We start from the raw sequence: 17,020 nt of genomic DNA on the forward strand, positions 1-17,020 counted from the left end.
AGTCAGCAGAATTATTTATGTATTATAACCTGTAAAAAGTTAACTCCTGGGCTGGGGTTGTGGCTCAGCGGTAGGTCAAGCGCTTGCCTAGCATGTGCAAGGTACTGGGGTCAATTCTCAGCACCACATACAAATAAACAAAATAAAGGTGCATCGACGACTTAAAAAAAAAAAGAAAAAGTTAACTCCTAGCTGTGTTCAGTGATATACACCTGTAATCTCAAAAAGTTAGGACTCTGAGGCAGGACTGCAAACTCAAGTCAGCCTCAGAAACAGTGGGTCCGCATCTCAAAACAAAACAAAACAAAACAAAACAAAAAAAAACAAGAAAAAGAAAAAAGGCTGGGATATAGCTCAATGCTAGAGTGTCCCGATTTTAATTTCTAGTTACCACCCCTCCCCAAAGTTAACTCCTCAGCAGTTGGTTCACAGTGGTCTTATTAATTCATTCCAATCCTCCTCAGATTATAGGCAGACCAATTCTAGCAGGTTACAATTAGAAAATTAACCACTGATTTGTAGATTCAGCAAAAACTGTTTTATGGAGTTTTTCCTGAGCACACTAGACAGATGGCTGCTCATTTAGTACTCCACACATGCTTGTATTATATCATATCACATACTGTATTTATATAGATTGACAGTCTAGGAGTCAAAGGACATCTCAATCATGTTTGTACCTGGCAAACTGCCAGGCACAAGTAACCACTGTCCTTGTGGAATGGATAATTCCCTTTTCATTGTCCTCTTCTATATTTCATCTAATAAATATTCCCTAGAGCTCTATCCTGGCCCTCATCATAATTACTAATTTTCTCACTATGACTATATTACTTTCCAAACAAATAGCTGATTTTCACGACTCTGTCTTTCCCTACTTTCAGCCTTCCATTCCCAAAAGCCTGCAGTTTGTCTCCACCTTATTATGCCGCTACTGTCTCCAACTCTACTTCAAAATTCAATTTCATCCTTTTAAACTTTTCCTTTCTAAGTCTACTTTTCCTCAAACTTTCATTTCTACAAACATCATCACTACATTCTTGGTTTCTTACATCATGCTCTACCCTATGATTTGTTCCTTTTTGACTTCTCTTATCTAGGCTGCTATAGAGCCCTATAGTTTCTATGTTCTGTATCTACTTTTACTAAAGTAGCTTTGCCTTATTTTGGGGGGTTACATTGCAAGACTGCTAGTGGATATTTAAAACCTTGGATAATATTAAGCTCTATATAAACTTTGTGTTTTCCTACATGTATACATCTAAGATAAAGTTTAATTTAATTTATAAGTTAGGTACAATAAAAGATTAAGAACATAATAATAAAACAATTATTATAATATACTGTGAGGAAAGTTATATGAATGTGGTCCCTCTCCCGCAAAATCTTATTGTACTATACTCATCCTTGTGATGCTATGAGATGACATAATGCCTATGTGATGATGAAATGTCATAGGCACTATGATGTAGCATAGGCTACTATGTAAGATTATTTGAAAATACACATTATCAGGGCACATCAGTTGATCAGTTACTGAGACAGTACCAAGTGACTAAGAGGGCAACACACATAGTGCAGATACACTGAACAAAGGGATGATTAATGTCCTAGAGAGGGAGGTGCAAGATTTCATCGTATTGCTTAGAATGGTGCACAATTTAAAACTTATGAATTGTTTATTTCTGTAATTTTTCATTTAATATTTTCAGAGTGCAGTTGAAATTGGGCAACTGAAACTGAGGAAAGTGAAACCATGACTATGAGGGGACTACTATCCTAATTCAGCACTAATATCCATCACCTGAACCATTATATGTTTCCTAACTGATCTTCCTACCACCAATCTTCCCTTTCCATAAGAGCACCCCAGGTAGCTTAAAAGATAGAGATTCATTCCCAGAGATTCTAATTCAAAAGGCTCAGAGTAGACTGAGCACGGTGGGCGCAAGTCTGTAATCCTATTGACTCAGGAGGCTAAAGCAGGAGGATTGCAAGTTCAAGGTCAGCCTCAGCAACTTAAAAAGACTTTGTCTCAAAATATGAGATAAAAAGGGCTGGGGATACAACTCAGTGGTAAAGTGCCCCTGGGTCCAATCCCCAGTATCCAAAAAAAAAAAAAAAAATTCAGAGTAGAGCCTGGAATGTACTCTTTCAGTTAGCATTCAAGAAGATTCTGATGGTCAAGTCATCACATTTTGAAAAAACATTATCTTCAAAGACTGCTGCCAGATTATTCAACTTTCTAAAGCAAAATTAATATTCATTCTACAAATATGTACTATATGTATATCACTTTGTAGCCAAAGACATAAGAAAATTTTTGCCTGTTACCTATAATTCCTCTGTATATATATTTCTAGGGCCATGAATTTCTCTTTCAAGGCACATATCACACATATCATTGATGTATGTCTCTTTCACTAGAGGTTCAGTGAGGGCAGACAGGGACTATTTCTCAAAAGCAGAGATAAATAAGCCAAGATCTGAAAAATGAACATGTAAATTATCTAGAGAAAAAGTAGGAAGTTGCAGGCAGAAGGAACATTATGTATAAAGAACCAAAGAGTCTAACTTTCCCCAATTCTATTTTTTTCTTTCTTCTCAATTTTCTTTGTACTTTTTAAATATTTCTCTTTCAGTATATACCAGTCAAGCTTATACTACAATTTATCTGTGCACTATTTATTCTATTATAAAGTAATATTCCAAAGAAAGGGAAAGTGACTTACTCATGTCACGTAGGTAACAAATATTTGAACGAGTGGATGAATCATCATATTACATAATTGCTTGGAAACATGTGGCATCTAGGCTGGGGAGTCTGCTACCAAATTAAAATATACTTACACCAAATTGATAAAAGATAATTTTCTTTGTCCTGTTATAGTATGCAGAAATAGTTTAGTTTTATTAACATCAAACCTAGTCTTAGGGTTTTTTGGTTTTTTTTTTTTGTACGTGAAAGGCATAATTCAGCAAAGTTCAGTTGGCAAGATGTATTAATTAAAAGAGGGAGGAAAAGAAACATTAAGTACCTTAATTATTTCACTTAATCCAAACCTATTAGGTATTATATTCATTATCTCCATTTTTCAGGTAAGGAAAGTGTGGCCAGACAGGTTAATGTATACAACATAATACGGTTAATGACAGACCTAAGATTTTTTAAAATGTAGTTTTGCCTGAATTCGTAGTTCCTATTTTTTTTTTAAACTAGTCTACATATTACTTACCCAAGTCTGATCTATACTTACCTAATTCTTGTAAAGGCGATTGAATTTGACCTTGATCTTTGAATATTATTGGAGTTGAAGCCAACTGGTGATAAGAGAGTTTCCTCTGTGGTGTTTTAAATAAGTTTGGTTCATAACTGTGGGTTTTATATTCTGATTCTTCTGCAGGTTCAGAATTATAGAGTGAAGCTTCTGAAGAAAGTTCTTCAAACCAATTAAGGCTTATTGGTCCTAAATCTTTAAGGAAAATAAAATCCTGTCTTAGTTTTAATCAATGACTCAGAAAAACTTATGAATCAGTAAAGTTATAATTTAAAAAGGACATTTGAAATTCCAACTGCAGATTATATTTTGCATTTCATAGTAACTAAACAAGATTACTAAGATCATCAGTCATTCTCTTGTATATCTGCATAGAGTAATGAGTGCACAAAAATTATAAAGAGCTAGCACTTAACTATGTTAACTTTTTATTTTATCCATTTAATTTTTATTTATTTTCTACCTTACTATTCACAATTCAGAATTAAAATTCATTCATAGTAAGAATGTATTCCATAGACAAAATTCAAGTATGACTACATAAGCATATATGGCACATCTATGCATAAAAGAAAAACAAAGACTCTCAATTAAAATGGGAAAAAAGATTCTCTCTTACAGGGAAATAACACTTCTATTATCATCTATCCATCCTATGCAGTAGCAGTTCTCATGATGCAAGAGGTTCAATTGGTTAAAACTAGCTTCATAACAATATTAGGCGTCATTTGCCTTTTTCATGATGTTGACATCTGATTTGAGTCAGTGGCACCAAACTTATACTAGCAGTCATTGTATTTCTTACTACCATAAGGAATATTAAAGAAAAAAAGAAAAAGCCATTTTAACTTAATGTCCTATAAGGCACCAAACTGTACTAGTAGTCATTATTTTAGTACCATAAGGATTTTTTTAAAAACATTTTTTTAGTTGTAGCTGGACACAATGCCTTTATTTTACTTATTTTTATGTGGTGCTGAGGATGGAACCCAGGGCCTTGCACATGCTAGACAAGCGCTCTACCTCTGAGCCACAATCCAAGCCCCACCCAAGGATTTTTTTTAAAAAGGCATTTTAACTAAAGACTATTCTAATGAAAAAGTAAAATTTATTAAAGTATAAGCCTTTAGCCCATCTTTTTAATATTCTTTGAAAACAGAGGAACATGTATTGAGCACTTTTGCATAACTGAAGTCCACTGGTTGTTTAAAAAAGCATTTGTGGCCTGAAATCCCGTGGCTCAGCAGGCTGAGGCAGAAGGATTTTGAGTTCAAAGCCAGCCTTAGCAACATCGAGGTACTAAGCAACTCAGTGAGACCCTGTCTCTAGATAAAATACAAAATAGGGCTGGGGATACGGCTGAGTGCTTGAGTGCCCTGGAGTTCAATCCCCAGTACCAAAACAAAACAAAACCACTTGTGGTGAATCATAAGCTGATGATAACTCTTTCCATGAAAAGTCATTTTTACTTGAAAGAACGACTAGCAAAAAAGTGATTCCAACTTGAATAAGTTGGTAGACATTTTCTCACAAACGAAGTGAGGTTTCACTTCAAGGAAAATAAGAGTTTACTGCCAGTTATAAAATATAAGATTTCAAATGAAAATCAGAATTTCTAATGGCTCAGTGGTTGATTTCTTCCCATTCTTAAAAAGACTTTCTGTTAAGATCAATGGTGATATTAATGAGTGTGATTTTTTTCATTGCTTAATGTAGTATGTCAAAATCTAATCTAAACTACCAAGATCTTCCAAGTAACAATGGCAATGATTTTACAGAAGTATCTTTTAACTCTCTGGAAGATCTATTCAAAAAACAAGACAAATAAAGAAATACATACAAGTAATTAAAGACTATTAAAATTCCCCTTTTCCCAACTACCTAGCTGTTTTGGGGTTGAATTTTATTCATACACTTCTACCAAAACTATAGACTGTAACAGATTAAATGCAGACATAGATACAAGAATCCAGCTATCTTCTATTAAGCCAAACATCAAAATGAACTGCAAAATGTAAAACAACCCACTCTTCTTTTTAAATCTTGTTTTATAAAATACATTTTTATAAAAAATTTTATGATAATCTACAATGGGCATATTTTTGCTTTTAAGTGAATTAATAAATTCTCTAACTCTTACTAACTTCTAATATTATAAGGTCTTTGAGGGTCCTTGATCATTCCAAATTGCCTGAGGAGTACTAAAACAAAAAAATTTACAATCTCTGCCTTCAAGTGGCATTATCTGCACTTCTGAATTGTTAGTAGTATTTTAAAAGAATTCTTCCTATTGCTGCCAAGAGACCAGTCTCCCCATTTTCAACTAAGGGCTAACCAGTGAACAACTAGGTCATTAATAGGTATGACTCCAAAACTTAAGTCTAAAGTAAAACAGAGAATAACTAGATTCTTTTTAGCAAGCATTCATCTTTATTTTTCTGAAAAACTCTGGAGTGTAGTTTATGAAATTTTACAAAACCTAACAATACCTGCTCCGCTGCATCGCGTCTTAAAAATTTCAAAAAAAGTTGGCCTCTCTTTGGATCCAATAGGCATTTTTCTCTAAAATATTTCTCCAATGCTTGGTAAATAAGTCTGCAAAACAAAAGACCAAATACACTTAGAAGGGATGCATTCCTTCCTAAGTGACTGAAATAAAATCAGAAACGCCAGTAAGCTTGTCTAAAGTTACCTCCACCTTAGTCCAATAAAAACTTATCGTGAGGATTGGAAAATTCCATAACTGTACTCTCCAATCCATGTACCACTAACACTAAGCACTTGAAAAGTGGATAGTATGGCTCAATAACAGGCTTTTTCACATTATCTAATTTAATTACGTTAATTAGACACGCGTCGCTAGTGGTTGCAGTTACAAATACCATTTGGTAATTCCCAATCTGTAAATCTCCGGAAAATAGCAATTACTGGGGGTTACGTAAGGCAGATACAGTGTGCCCCTGAGAAATTTCACACCGGGACATCTAGCACACCTCGCAGGCAAGTCTGGCTTGTAAGGCCCAAAGGCGCGGACCGGCGTGGGGAATCAAAGTCCCAGGGAAGGTGCGGGGCTCGAATGTGCTTTGCAGGTATTGGCCTGGGAGACCGCGTCGTTTCTCTCGAGAAGGGGTGGGGTCGGCAAAGACGGCGAGGGTAGAAGTCGCGGCTCCTACCCAGGACATGGGAGGCGCTCCCCCGCCACCCGCCGAACACAACCCCGTCCCCAGCCGACACCACTAACCCGCTCCAGTGATGCAGATGTTTTTTTGGCTGGAGTAGACTGCAAAGAACTGCGCGCGCACCTAGACCACAAATCCGACCCCTCAGGCTCCTCCCGGTGGCGAACTACCTCTCCAGCGGAGACCCGAGGCGCGCAAAACCAGCAGCTCCGCCTCCGCTGAGTTTCAGACGCTCGCGCCAAAAGTTCACTCTAGGCACGTGACGCGATGACGCCATGACGCTCCACGTAGCGTACGCAACACCCGGAAGTCAGGCCGCGGCGGACTGCCCCCGCCGCTTCTCTCGGCAGCCAAAGGGAGTTCCTAATTGGGTTTCAGAACAGTCGCTTGGAGTGCGTGTTTTCTTCATCAGAATACCAGACCTCCCAGCGTGGGCCACCCGCTGCTGCTCACGTCCCCTCTCCCTTCTCTCATGTTTTGGTGGTCACGTTTGGATAGGGTCTGGTTGGGACCTTGGAAAGGCACTTGTTCGCCCTAACAGCGGTGTTCCATTCTGGCCTGCCCCGCAAAGTACTCCGACCTTAGAAAAAAACGAGGTTGTGGCGACTCCAGAACAGCGTGGTAGTGGAAAAGACAGACACCTGAAATGACATTAATCTCAGTAGGCGTGCTGTTCAGGATCTCTGAGCAGTGTTTCCACTTCAAAAATTGTGAACCCGTCTTAAAGCATTCCAGCAATATTAGGTTATTTATTTCTGCGGGCTGTGGTAGTATTTTTTACTTTTTTAGGATACTGATCATCCTCTTTTGTGCTTGTCTTTACCCCAAAGTGTCCTAGAATACAGGAACCTGACCAGACTGAATTCGCAGGGTCTGTGACATGTTCAGTACAAAGCTTAAATCGGGTTTGTTGTGTGACCTAAAAACACTTAAGGAAGATGCTCATGCGCCTGGCCGCTTTTAGAAGGTGCTTGAACAGCAGTAGGCACCTTGGAAAAGGAAAAGAGCAAATTTTAGCCAGATGCAGTGGTTCGTGCCTGTAATTCCAGCGATTTGGGAGGTTGAAAGCAGGAAGATTCTAGGCCACCCTCAGCAATTTAGCAAGACTCTGTCTTGAATAAATAAGCTGGGGCTGCAGCTCAGTGGTAAAGTACCCCTGGGTTCAATCTCCAATACTGGAAAAAATAATTTAGTTGTATTTGATTATTTAGGTATCACTTTTAGTCTAATAATCCTTAGTTATAGCAGAATCCCTTGCTAATGCAGACAGGACTGGGAAACTGAAATAATTAAGTAACTTGCCTGGTAACAAGGCCCAGGTTTGAATTCAAGTCCATTTCATCTCATACACTTAAGTACATAGCAGTGAAAAAAAACACCAAAAAAAAAAAAACAAAAAACAAAAAAAAACTGCATTTACTCCACAGATGAAAACAATTTGCTTTTTTACCCTTTTCTGGGAGCAGGGAAATGGGTGTCTCACTGGGAATGGACTAATGAGAACCCTTGGTATATCACACCACTCTCTGAAATATATTTTCTCTCATAAACATACCACTGTAACTATGTTCCTTGTTCTAAAGTAATAGGGATTTGACGTTCATTAGATCTACCATAATATACTTCCTTTCTTGTATACTTCTAGTGCAGCTGCTCAGATAACTATTTGTATTTAATTTATTAATGCTTTATTTTTTGAAATTTTTTTCATAAAAATTGTAATATGTACCACATATTTTAGTACACATAGACATATGATTACTGCAAGTCAAGCAATTTACATTCATCTCTCAGTTACCTTTTTTGTACATGTAGAAAGAGCACTAGAAATCTACTCTTAGCAGATTTAACTTTCTTTAACTTTCTACCTGTCTTATTTCATTCATTTAGCATAATGCCTCAAGATTTGTCCATGTGCTTGGAAATGGCAGGATTTTCTTTTTATAAAGCTAAGTGATATTCCCTATCATATCACAATTTCTTTATTCATTCACCTGTCAACAGACAGGTTGTTTGCATAGCTTGATTGTTGAGAATAATTCTGCAGTGAACTTGGAGTGCAGGTATCTTTTTAAGATTCCTGACTTCATTTCCTTTGGGTATACACCAAAGTAGTGGGATTGCTGGATCAGATGATAATTCTATTTTTAATTTTTAAAGAAGTGCCATACTGTTTTACATAACGGCTGTACTAATTTACATCTCCATCAACAGTGCACAAGGGATCTATAAAATGGCCACTAGAGGAATAAATGAACGAAATTGCTAATTAAAGCATGTGTGTGAATAGTCAAAAATGAAAAACAGCTTTGAAAATGATTGAGGAATGGTGAATTGAAGAGGTTAGGGAAAAGCAATTAGGAATCAAGTGGCTATAGATCTCTGCAGGTAGGTTCATCAGCCCTCCTTTAATTTGGGTAATAGGTAGCAGCTCCTGTTAGATTCTGAAATAAATGGAGAAGCCAAGGATGAACCTGATCCAGCTTGACCAGGAAAAAGAAGGGGCCAGTAAAGGTGGAAGGCGAAAGGACACTAAACACAGGAGGATATTGAGTCTGAGCACCTGGTGAGTGGATGGAGCGCTTTGTCCGCCTTCCCTATGGCTTATACCAGGGCTATGGAAACCCACTGCCTTTGGGCCATCTGGCACTCTCGGGGCACAAACAGTTCGACTGGAGGCAAAGCATGGGTCCTCCTACTTTCCTGGCCAGGCCAGGGCTGCTGGTGCCAGCGAATGCCCCAGACTATTGCGTGGACCCTTACAAGAGGGCTCAACTTAAGGCCATTCTTGCCCAGATGAACCCCAACTTAAGCCTACGGCTGTGCAAAGCCAACACCAAGGAAGTGGGCGTGCAGGTGAGCCTGCGGGTGGACAAGTCCGTGCAGTGCTCCCTGGGGCCTCGAACCCTGCGCAGCCGCTCCCCCTGGGACAGGCAACCAGTGACAACCTGGGGAGTACATTCGCCAGTGGTCAGCCGCAGGGGATTGAGCCTACTGCGGAAGGATGAAGAAGATGGGGAAAACAAGGCGCTTTCAGGCCCTGCAGAGAACAGCCAGCAGCCACCATCAACGCCAAGGTCAGAAGATGATGGGCAGGAGGAACTCCAAGGACCAGAGGAATTGGGGCAGGAAGATGCAGTGTATCCTGGGGAAAGAAAGAACAGGCAGGCGCCAGGAGTTGCCGCTGCAGAGCCTCTCCGGAAGACCAACTTCCAGGTATACTTTCTCCTCTCTCTTCTTTAGTCCCTTGCCTCCCTCTCCTCTCTTACATTTCTGGGGCAATAAGAGCAAAGTCTTCTCTTGCTTCATCCTTTTATTTGGTGGGGGAGTTCTGAAAACATGTTTTACGTGGTCTGTGAGTTTTGCAAGTTTTTGTTAAAACACGGTGGCAAGCCTAACTTAAAACCAAAAATCTGGCCACTATTGCTTTTGGGAAGGAGTCAAGAGCTTCAACTCTGTGCAATATGAAGTCAGGTTTCATTTTGGGAGATTGTGCTGGTGGCACGGTGGAAAATGGAATAGGAAAAGTATGAGCAACAACAGCAAGAAGAATCCTAGGGTAATCCTTAAAAGAGATGAGCCCTTAAATGAATGTAGTAGCATTGACATAGATATAAGTGACGTTAAGGAGGTAATTTTAAATTTTTACACAAAGCAATTAGCAAAAAAAAAAACAAATAAATAAAATTATTTTTTCCCTCCAAAATATAGTAAAAGACTCCCACCCCCTTATTTTCAGTTTTTGGAACCCAAATATGGCTATTTTCACTGTAAAGACTGTAAGACCAGATGGGAGAGCGCTTATGTGTGGTGCATTTCTGGAACTAATAAGGTAAGTAAAAGTAAATGGGATATGACAGAAGAATGGGGTGGGCACAGATGTCAGTTGGAGGAAGGATCTGTTTCCAGTTGCAAGATGACTTTACAACCCTGTCTAAATCATCTTGGTATCCTGGGTGCAAAGCATGCAGTAAGCATTTAGTGACTGTTTGAATCAAACTAAATTCCACGGTCCATCTCCATTCCTGAGCCATATCCTTGTGTTGTATGTGGTTTGGTAGTTTGGTTGGACAAAGTGTTGGGTTATTTAGAAGAACTTTTGTCTATGTTGGGACTCTAACAACTTTTTAGCTGGTGTATTTTGGACAGATTTGGCCTCTAGTTTGAGGAAATTTCCAGTTTGTCCACAAGGTGGGGCAATAAAAGAAATAACTTACAAAGGTAGAAAACTCCTAAAGAGATTTGCTTAGCTAAGACTGTGTATACACTCTACCCGCAATGAAGTTAATTCTCAACATTGAGATTGGGAATGACTTCACATTCTGTTCTGCATTTCTGGATTTTCATGAATATCACAGACTCTGGTCATCATGGACCCTCATTTCAGAATGAGAACAGGATGCAGCTGAGTGGCTTCTGTTTTGCCTGGCCTCTGGGCTTCATTTGGCAGTCATCTATAGTGTGTCTATTGCATTAACTTATAAGAGCATCTGAGTTTGTGTTGCATGTTCAGATATGGCCTTTCTAGCTAAAGGCCTGTGGAGGGAGAGGGCAAAGAGGCACACTAAGACTTGAGAGAAGACTTGTGTTTTCAGACTAGCCATTTACTGGACCCAGGAGGTAAATTTTAAACTAAAAGTCTCCTCTCTCACTAGAAGAAAAAGCATGGGTTTAATTCAGACATTCCAAGGCAGTAGAATACAAAGAACAACACAGTTGTCATCCTCAAGAAATTTATTCTGCTAGGAGTGATTTAGACAAGAATGCAGTTTGATGTGAGCAGTGGCACTCACTGCATGGTAATCACACAGGAGGCAACAATTAACCTGAGGGACAGATCATGATGCCCAAACAGGACTTTGAGGACAAAAAGGAGGAATTCACCAAGTAGGGAGGAAATTTTGTACAGGAAAATGCACAAAACCTAGAAAATGGTACTGATGGGTAACCACAATAATTTACATTTCAAGTGGAGCAATACTGGAAAATGTAACATGTCAAGTGGCTTAAGTTGGGGTTCATTCAGAAGAAAGGCTTGGCCCACACAATGAATAAAACTATCATAACAGCTACTTTCTATTATTGAGTCTCTATTAAGTATGTTATTGGGTGTTTGTCAGAAAAGAATAAGTAGTAGTATCCCAATTTTATAGTTAAGGAAAATTAGATTCATAGATTAAGAAAAGTGATGACCAGTAGCACTAGTAGAGCTTAAAACCCCAAGGGTAGAGGTTGGATAACGGCAAGGTACAAGGTGAGGAAATGGCTTACTTTAATAAAAAACTAATAGCCTAGGAGATATATACCTATATCAGCTTGTACTTTAAACAACAAATTTCTTCTTAGGTTTATTTCAAACAACTCTGTTGCAAGTGCCAAAAGAGTTTTAACCCTTATCGAGTAGAAGCAATCCACTGTCAGGTAAGCACACAGAACAATTTCATTGTGTTTCTGTTTATCAACATGAAGTCTCTGTGGAAAATTTCAGGATTTAATGGAACTGCATATTAGCATAGGAATGTTAAGTTTTCATATATTTGAAATTTTATGATTAAATACTTGAGAAAAAGAAATGAAAGGAAAAAAGAAATAAAAGGCAAATCAGAATTTATGCTTTGTGGAAAAAAATGGGAAGGATTTACAATTTAAGTTTTCTTATGTGGTGTGTTTATGATGTATGTGTTTTTCCTGAAAATCCTGTTTATAGTTAGAATGTAGTATTTTGATATGTAACTCTTAAGCTTGTACTGTGTGCCAAACTTTGGGCTAAGTGTTTAGCATGTGTTTTCTCCTGTAATTTAACCTTTGTGATTGGCATTCTCATTTTTTTAATAAATCAGAAAGTTAAATTGAATAACAGTAAATAACTTGCCCAAGGTTAGACTGGTTACTATTAGGATTGTAGTTGGATTCCATGCTATATTTCAGTGTGTGGAAAGTCACAGAACTAGTTGAGAGCTTGACTTACTATTAATTCCTTTTGAGTTTGGGGTGAGGGATAATATAAAACACCCTAAAGGAAATCTGTCTTCAAGCTTTTCAGAGAAGTGTAAAATTATTTTCATAATCGGGAAGTTTTTTACATTTTTGTTATGGAAATTAAATCCAGGGCCTTGTGCATGCTAGGCAAGTACTCTACAGCTGAGCTATCCTTAGCCCAAGAAGTTTTTTTTTTTTTTCTAAAATAAAATCCTCTACTTATTTTTTCTATAATTTGGGTAAAAGAAATGATATTTTAAAAGCTAGTTTAAAATTTTCTAGGCTTGGATTTCCTAGTCTGAGATTCTTAGTCTACTTATGTTTAATATAAATATTTATAAAATCGGGTTTAAGGCTGGGAGTGGTGGCACATGCCTGTGATCCCAGCAATTTAGGAGGCTGAGGCATGAGGATAACAAATTTGAGACTGGCCTGAGCAACTTTGCAAGACCCTGTTCCAAATAAAAAAGAGAAAGGGCTGGGGATATAGCTCAGTGGTAGAGTATTCCAGGTTCAATCCCCAGTTCTGGGGTTAAAAAAAAAGGTTTAAATACAGTTTCTTACTATTTTTTCTATACTCCCTTTTCTTATTTTCACTTGTTTTTTTTTTTTTTTTTTTTTTTTTTTTTTTTTTTTTACCTTTCTGAGGATTGAACCACCCAGAGGCCCTTTACCACTCAGCTGCATCCCAGGATCTTTTTAAAATTTTTGAGATAGGGTTTCTCTATGTTGCTAAGGCTGGCCTTGAATTTACAATCCTCATACCTCAGCCTCCCAAATAGCTGGGATTTAAAGGCATGCACCACTGTGCCTGGTTGGAGTAATTTTAAAAAATAATTTTCCAATTGATTATCTTGGAAGTTATTCATTCCTTAAGGGTCTTCTGGTGGTTACTGTAGAAATGGCAACACGACTGATCAGAGTCTAAATTAACTCTTCTTGCCAATGCAAAGAATTTAGCACTCTCAAATTCTATATCACTTCATCCTAATGTATATGCTGCAGTTGTGTATTTTAATTTTACCTATATCTTCAACTTTGAGATATTATTTTACAAAGTCAACATCTACTAGCTATGTATTTATCTTTTCTGTTGTCATTTGTGTTTTTTTTGTTTGTTTTTGGGATCACTTCTCTTTCACTTGGAGAATAGACTTTAATGTTTTCTTTAGTATAGGCATAAAGATGATAAATTCTATTTTGTCTGGATGTCTAAGAAGTTTTTGCTGGTATAGAAATTTCAGGTTGACAGTATTTGTGACTTAAAGTTCTGAAATTTCATTATTTCTATGAAGTTGGCTGCTCAGCTTCATTGTACTTCCCTTGAAGTAATCCCCCCCTTTTTTTTTAATTTGCTTGCTTTTAAAATATTTTTATAACAGTTTTACAACAATGAGCCTATTTATGGGGGTTTTGTGTATTTATCCTGCTTCTTGTCTCTGTAAAATGTTCCTTGAATATGTGGCTTGAAAATTTTCATCACTTTTGGAAAATTATCAGTTATTATGTTTTCAAATGTTATTTCTTCCGTTCTCCCTCTTTTCCAATTATACATGTTAGACCTTATACTATGTTCATGTCTGTTTCTTAAACTCTTTTCTGTATTTTCCTTGGCTTGTTTTTGCTTACTTCAGACAGGATATTATCTATTCAACTATTTACCATTTATAATGATCTCAACTTTTTCCAATTTGTTAAACCTACTCATTGAGTTATCAGTTTCTGTTATTATATTTTTTGGTTCTAGAATTTTTGTTTATAAAAAATAACTTCTAGATCTTTGCTGGGAATGTTAGTCTTTCTTCCTTGAACATAGTAAGTTACTTTAAGATAGGTGTCAGATAATTCCATTAACTTAGTCCCCTATGAATTTATTGTTCTCTTTTTGATTTTCAAGTATGTTCCGTCTCCTCATGTACCTGGATATTTTTGATTGAGTGCTAGTATCACATGTGAAAGCCATGGTGATAATTTGTTACCTAGAAGTATATCTTTTGGAGAGGATTTATATTTGCTTATGAAAGGCAGACAGACTAAAGTTGAGCTGATTTAAAGCTGAGATTTAGCACCTGTGACAGAGGGTCAATTTTGGTTCTTATTCTTCTGCTGAAGCCTTAAAGGGTCCTATACAATGTATGAGTTGCTTGGAGGCCTCTTCTATTCTGGTATATCTCTTAGCCTCATCAATTTGTTAATCCTCTTTTCAGCTTCTTATTATATTTCATGATACCTTTTACATGCAGTATCGTTTGTACTTGCCTTTTGTAATAGATATTATTGATATTTTATAGGTCACAAGGCTAAATTCAGTTAGATTGAATAACTTGCCCAAGGTTAGACTAATAGACCTGTGATTGGATTCTATGGTGTCTTCCAGTGTTTAGAAAATCACAGAACTAGGTCAGGCCCAATGATGCATGCCTGTAATCCCAACAGCTCAGTAGGATGAGACAGGAGGATTGCAGGTTCAAAGCCAGTCTCAGCAATTTGGTGAGGCCTTAAGCAATTTAGCAAGACTCTGAAATACAAAAAAGGGCTAAAATGTGGCTTAGTGGTTAAGCACTCCTGGAGTCAATACCTGGTGCAAAAAAAAAAATAATAATAGAATTAGATGATTAATGTAACTTTCTATTATGGTCTTTTGAGATGAGGAGAGAAAAAAATCCAAAAACAGTTTGAAGGAAACCTGCCTTTTAACATTTCCAGAAAAGTGTGACAGAGTTGATTTTTTTTTTTTAAACCATTACCATATGTCAGGTTTATCTCTATTCTGGATTTGCTTCTTTAATGCTTTGATAATTTTCCAAGCAGTTATTTTTTTAACGCAGTTTTTCTAGTTGTCCAGGAGGTTCAGTCAGAATTACCTAATCTACCATTAGAATAAACCATTATTTTATTGAACTTTTTCTCCCTTAAAAAGGAATTGTGATAATTATATGAATTAATTTATATAAAGTGCTTAGGACAGTGTGAGGCATACCCTATATCAGCTATTTGAGTATTCCTCCTTATAAGAAAATTCTAAGTAGAGAATGTGATTATACATATATTTGACAAATCATATTTAAGACTGGAAAATAAAAATGCACACTTTTTACAGTATAAAAGAAATATTGGGGCTGGGATTGTGGTTCAGTGGTAGAGTGCTTGAATAGCACGTGCAAGGCCCTGGTTTTGATCCTCAGCACCACATAAAAATAAATAAATAAAATAAAGATACAGTTACAACTAAAAAATAAATATTAAAAAATAAAAAGATAAATATTGACTAATTCTGTGTGGCTCTGGGATATGTGCAGTCTTTAGAGCAGTGATTATCAATTTCAGTGGTTGACAGGGATAGGAAGGTGGACCGGGGGAGTATGCCAGTCCCCATAAAACATAATTATTATTTTTTTAAATCGATGATCTTTGTGGGGTTTTTAATTTTTTATTTTAGTTGCAGTTGGACACAATACCTTAATTTATTTTTTATGTGGTGTTAAGGATTGAACCCAGCATTTCACACATGCTAGACAGAGTGCTCTACCGCTGAGCCACAACCCCAGCCCCCAAACAGTTATTTTATTTATCACAAAACAGAATGTGTTAATGGTTGAAAGGCACTGTATTAAATCTTAGTAAAGATTGGGCATGTCTGGGAAGAAAAGAATTTGGCTTTCTCTAGAATATCCCTTCCCCTTAGTTTTAACAACCCAAAATATCTCCAAACCTGGTCAAATATCCCTTCACAGGTAAAAATCACCCCTAAATGAGAACTATTGCTCTAGCCTTATCAATGGTCTCATTTAGGTTATCAAATCACTTAGTACCCATGTACTGCTCCTCACCCTCACCTGGCTACATATACAAAATGACACAGGCACACTCTATAGAACTTTTTAACACTTTTGTGTTATCTTCGTTGGCTCAGCAATATTCTTTTGAATGCATGGCATTCAATATTCTCTTTAAAGGCATGGCTTTTAAAGGGGTTTCAAGTGGTTTTGTACAGTTGGTCATGGGCTTCTCATAGAACTGATGAAGATATGGGGGATTGGGGTAGTGAAAAGGAGCATTTCAATTTGAAGATTACACTTGAAACTCTAATTTGATAATTTAGTGTCCAAACTGTTCCTTGTTTTCTAAAGACCTGTTCAAAGTCTCGTTGTTCCTGTCCTCAAAAGAAAAGACACATTGATCTAAGGAGGCCTCATCGACAGGAACTGTGTGGTCGCTGCAAAGACAAGAAATTCTCCTGTGGCAATATTTACAGCTTTAAATGCATCATATGACAGGCAGTGTGGCTTGTGAACTCTTATAACTTACTGTGCTGTTTTCCTGTTTTGCAACTTGGCTCTGACTTGGCATTGAAAAATGGACTAGACTTTGTACTTTTTTGTAGGTTATATAACAATTGTACAATGTGAATAGAATAAAATAAATGCATATGAATTAGACCATGAAGTAAATTAATTGGTGATCCCAGAGTAAAAATACCAGTATGACATCTGGAAAAGGTAGAGACTGTCATTTATGTGAAGGGAACAATGAAGAGGAAAAAAGTTATTCATTTGACAATTAAGCTTGGTGTTCTAAGCACTG

General features: G+C 37.1%; 2 protein-coding genes across 2 annotated transcripts in view; one reads left to right on the top strand and one right to left on the bottom strand.

Moving 5' to 3' along the window:
- The window catches only part of Brca2 (BRCA2 DNA repair associated), a 70,527-nt gene extending 64,650 nt beyond the window's left edge, over positions 1-5,877 (bottom strand). Inside the window, exons 1-2 of the mRNA XM_040281619.2 lie at positions 5,768-5,877; positions 3,258-3,473 (exon numbers count right to left, since the gene is read on the bottom strand). Coding sequence (XP_040137553.2) covers positions 3,258-3,473; positions 5,768-5,834 — 283 coding nt within the window. The 5' untranslated portion in view covers positions 5,835-5,877. The remainder of the gene's footprint in view (positions 1-3,257; positions 3,474-5,767) is intronic.
- Positions 5,878-6,522: 645 nt separating this feature from the next.
- Positions 6,523-16,875, top strand: Zar1l (zygote arrest 1 like). Its single transcript, XM_005317078.3, has 4 exons — positions 6,523-9,673; positions 10,197-10,289; positions 11,804-11,878; positions 16,567-16,875. The coding sequence occupies exons 1-4, from the start codon at positions 9,032-9,034 to the stop codon at positions 16,708-16,710; spliced, it is 954 nt and encodes a 317-aa protein (XP_005317135.2). The 5' UTR covers positions 6,523-9,031; the 3' UTR covers positions 16,711-16,875.
- Positions 16,876-17,020: the final 145 nt, after the last annotated feature.

This window comes from Ictidomys tridecemlineatus, chromosome 6 (assembly GCF_052094955.1).
Source record: "Ictidomys tridecemlineatus isolate mIctTri1 chromosome 6, mIctTri1.hap1, whole genome shotgun sequence".
Classification (NCBI taxonomy): Eukaryota; Metazoa; Chordata; class Mammalia; order Rodentia; family Sciuridae; genus Ictidomys; species Ictidomys tridecemlineatus.

What these genes read in the sequence shown, in the direction of transcription:
- Zar1l (XM_005317078.3), top strand. Translation starts at nt 9,032, where the DNA reads ATGGAGCGCTTTGTCCGCCTTCCCTATGGCTTATACCAGGGCTATGGA. An exon ending in TCCGGAAGACCAACTTCCAG is followed by an intron (nt 9,674 to 10,196) that starts GTATACTTTCTC and finishes CCTTATTTTCAG; the next exon opens with TTTTTGGAACCCAAATATGG. An exon ending in TAGAAGCAATCCACTGTCAG is followed by an intron (nt 11,879 to 16,566) that starts GTAAGCACACAG and finishes TGTTTTCTAAAG; the next exon opens with ACCTGTTCAAAGTCTCGTTG.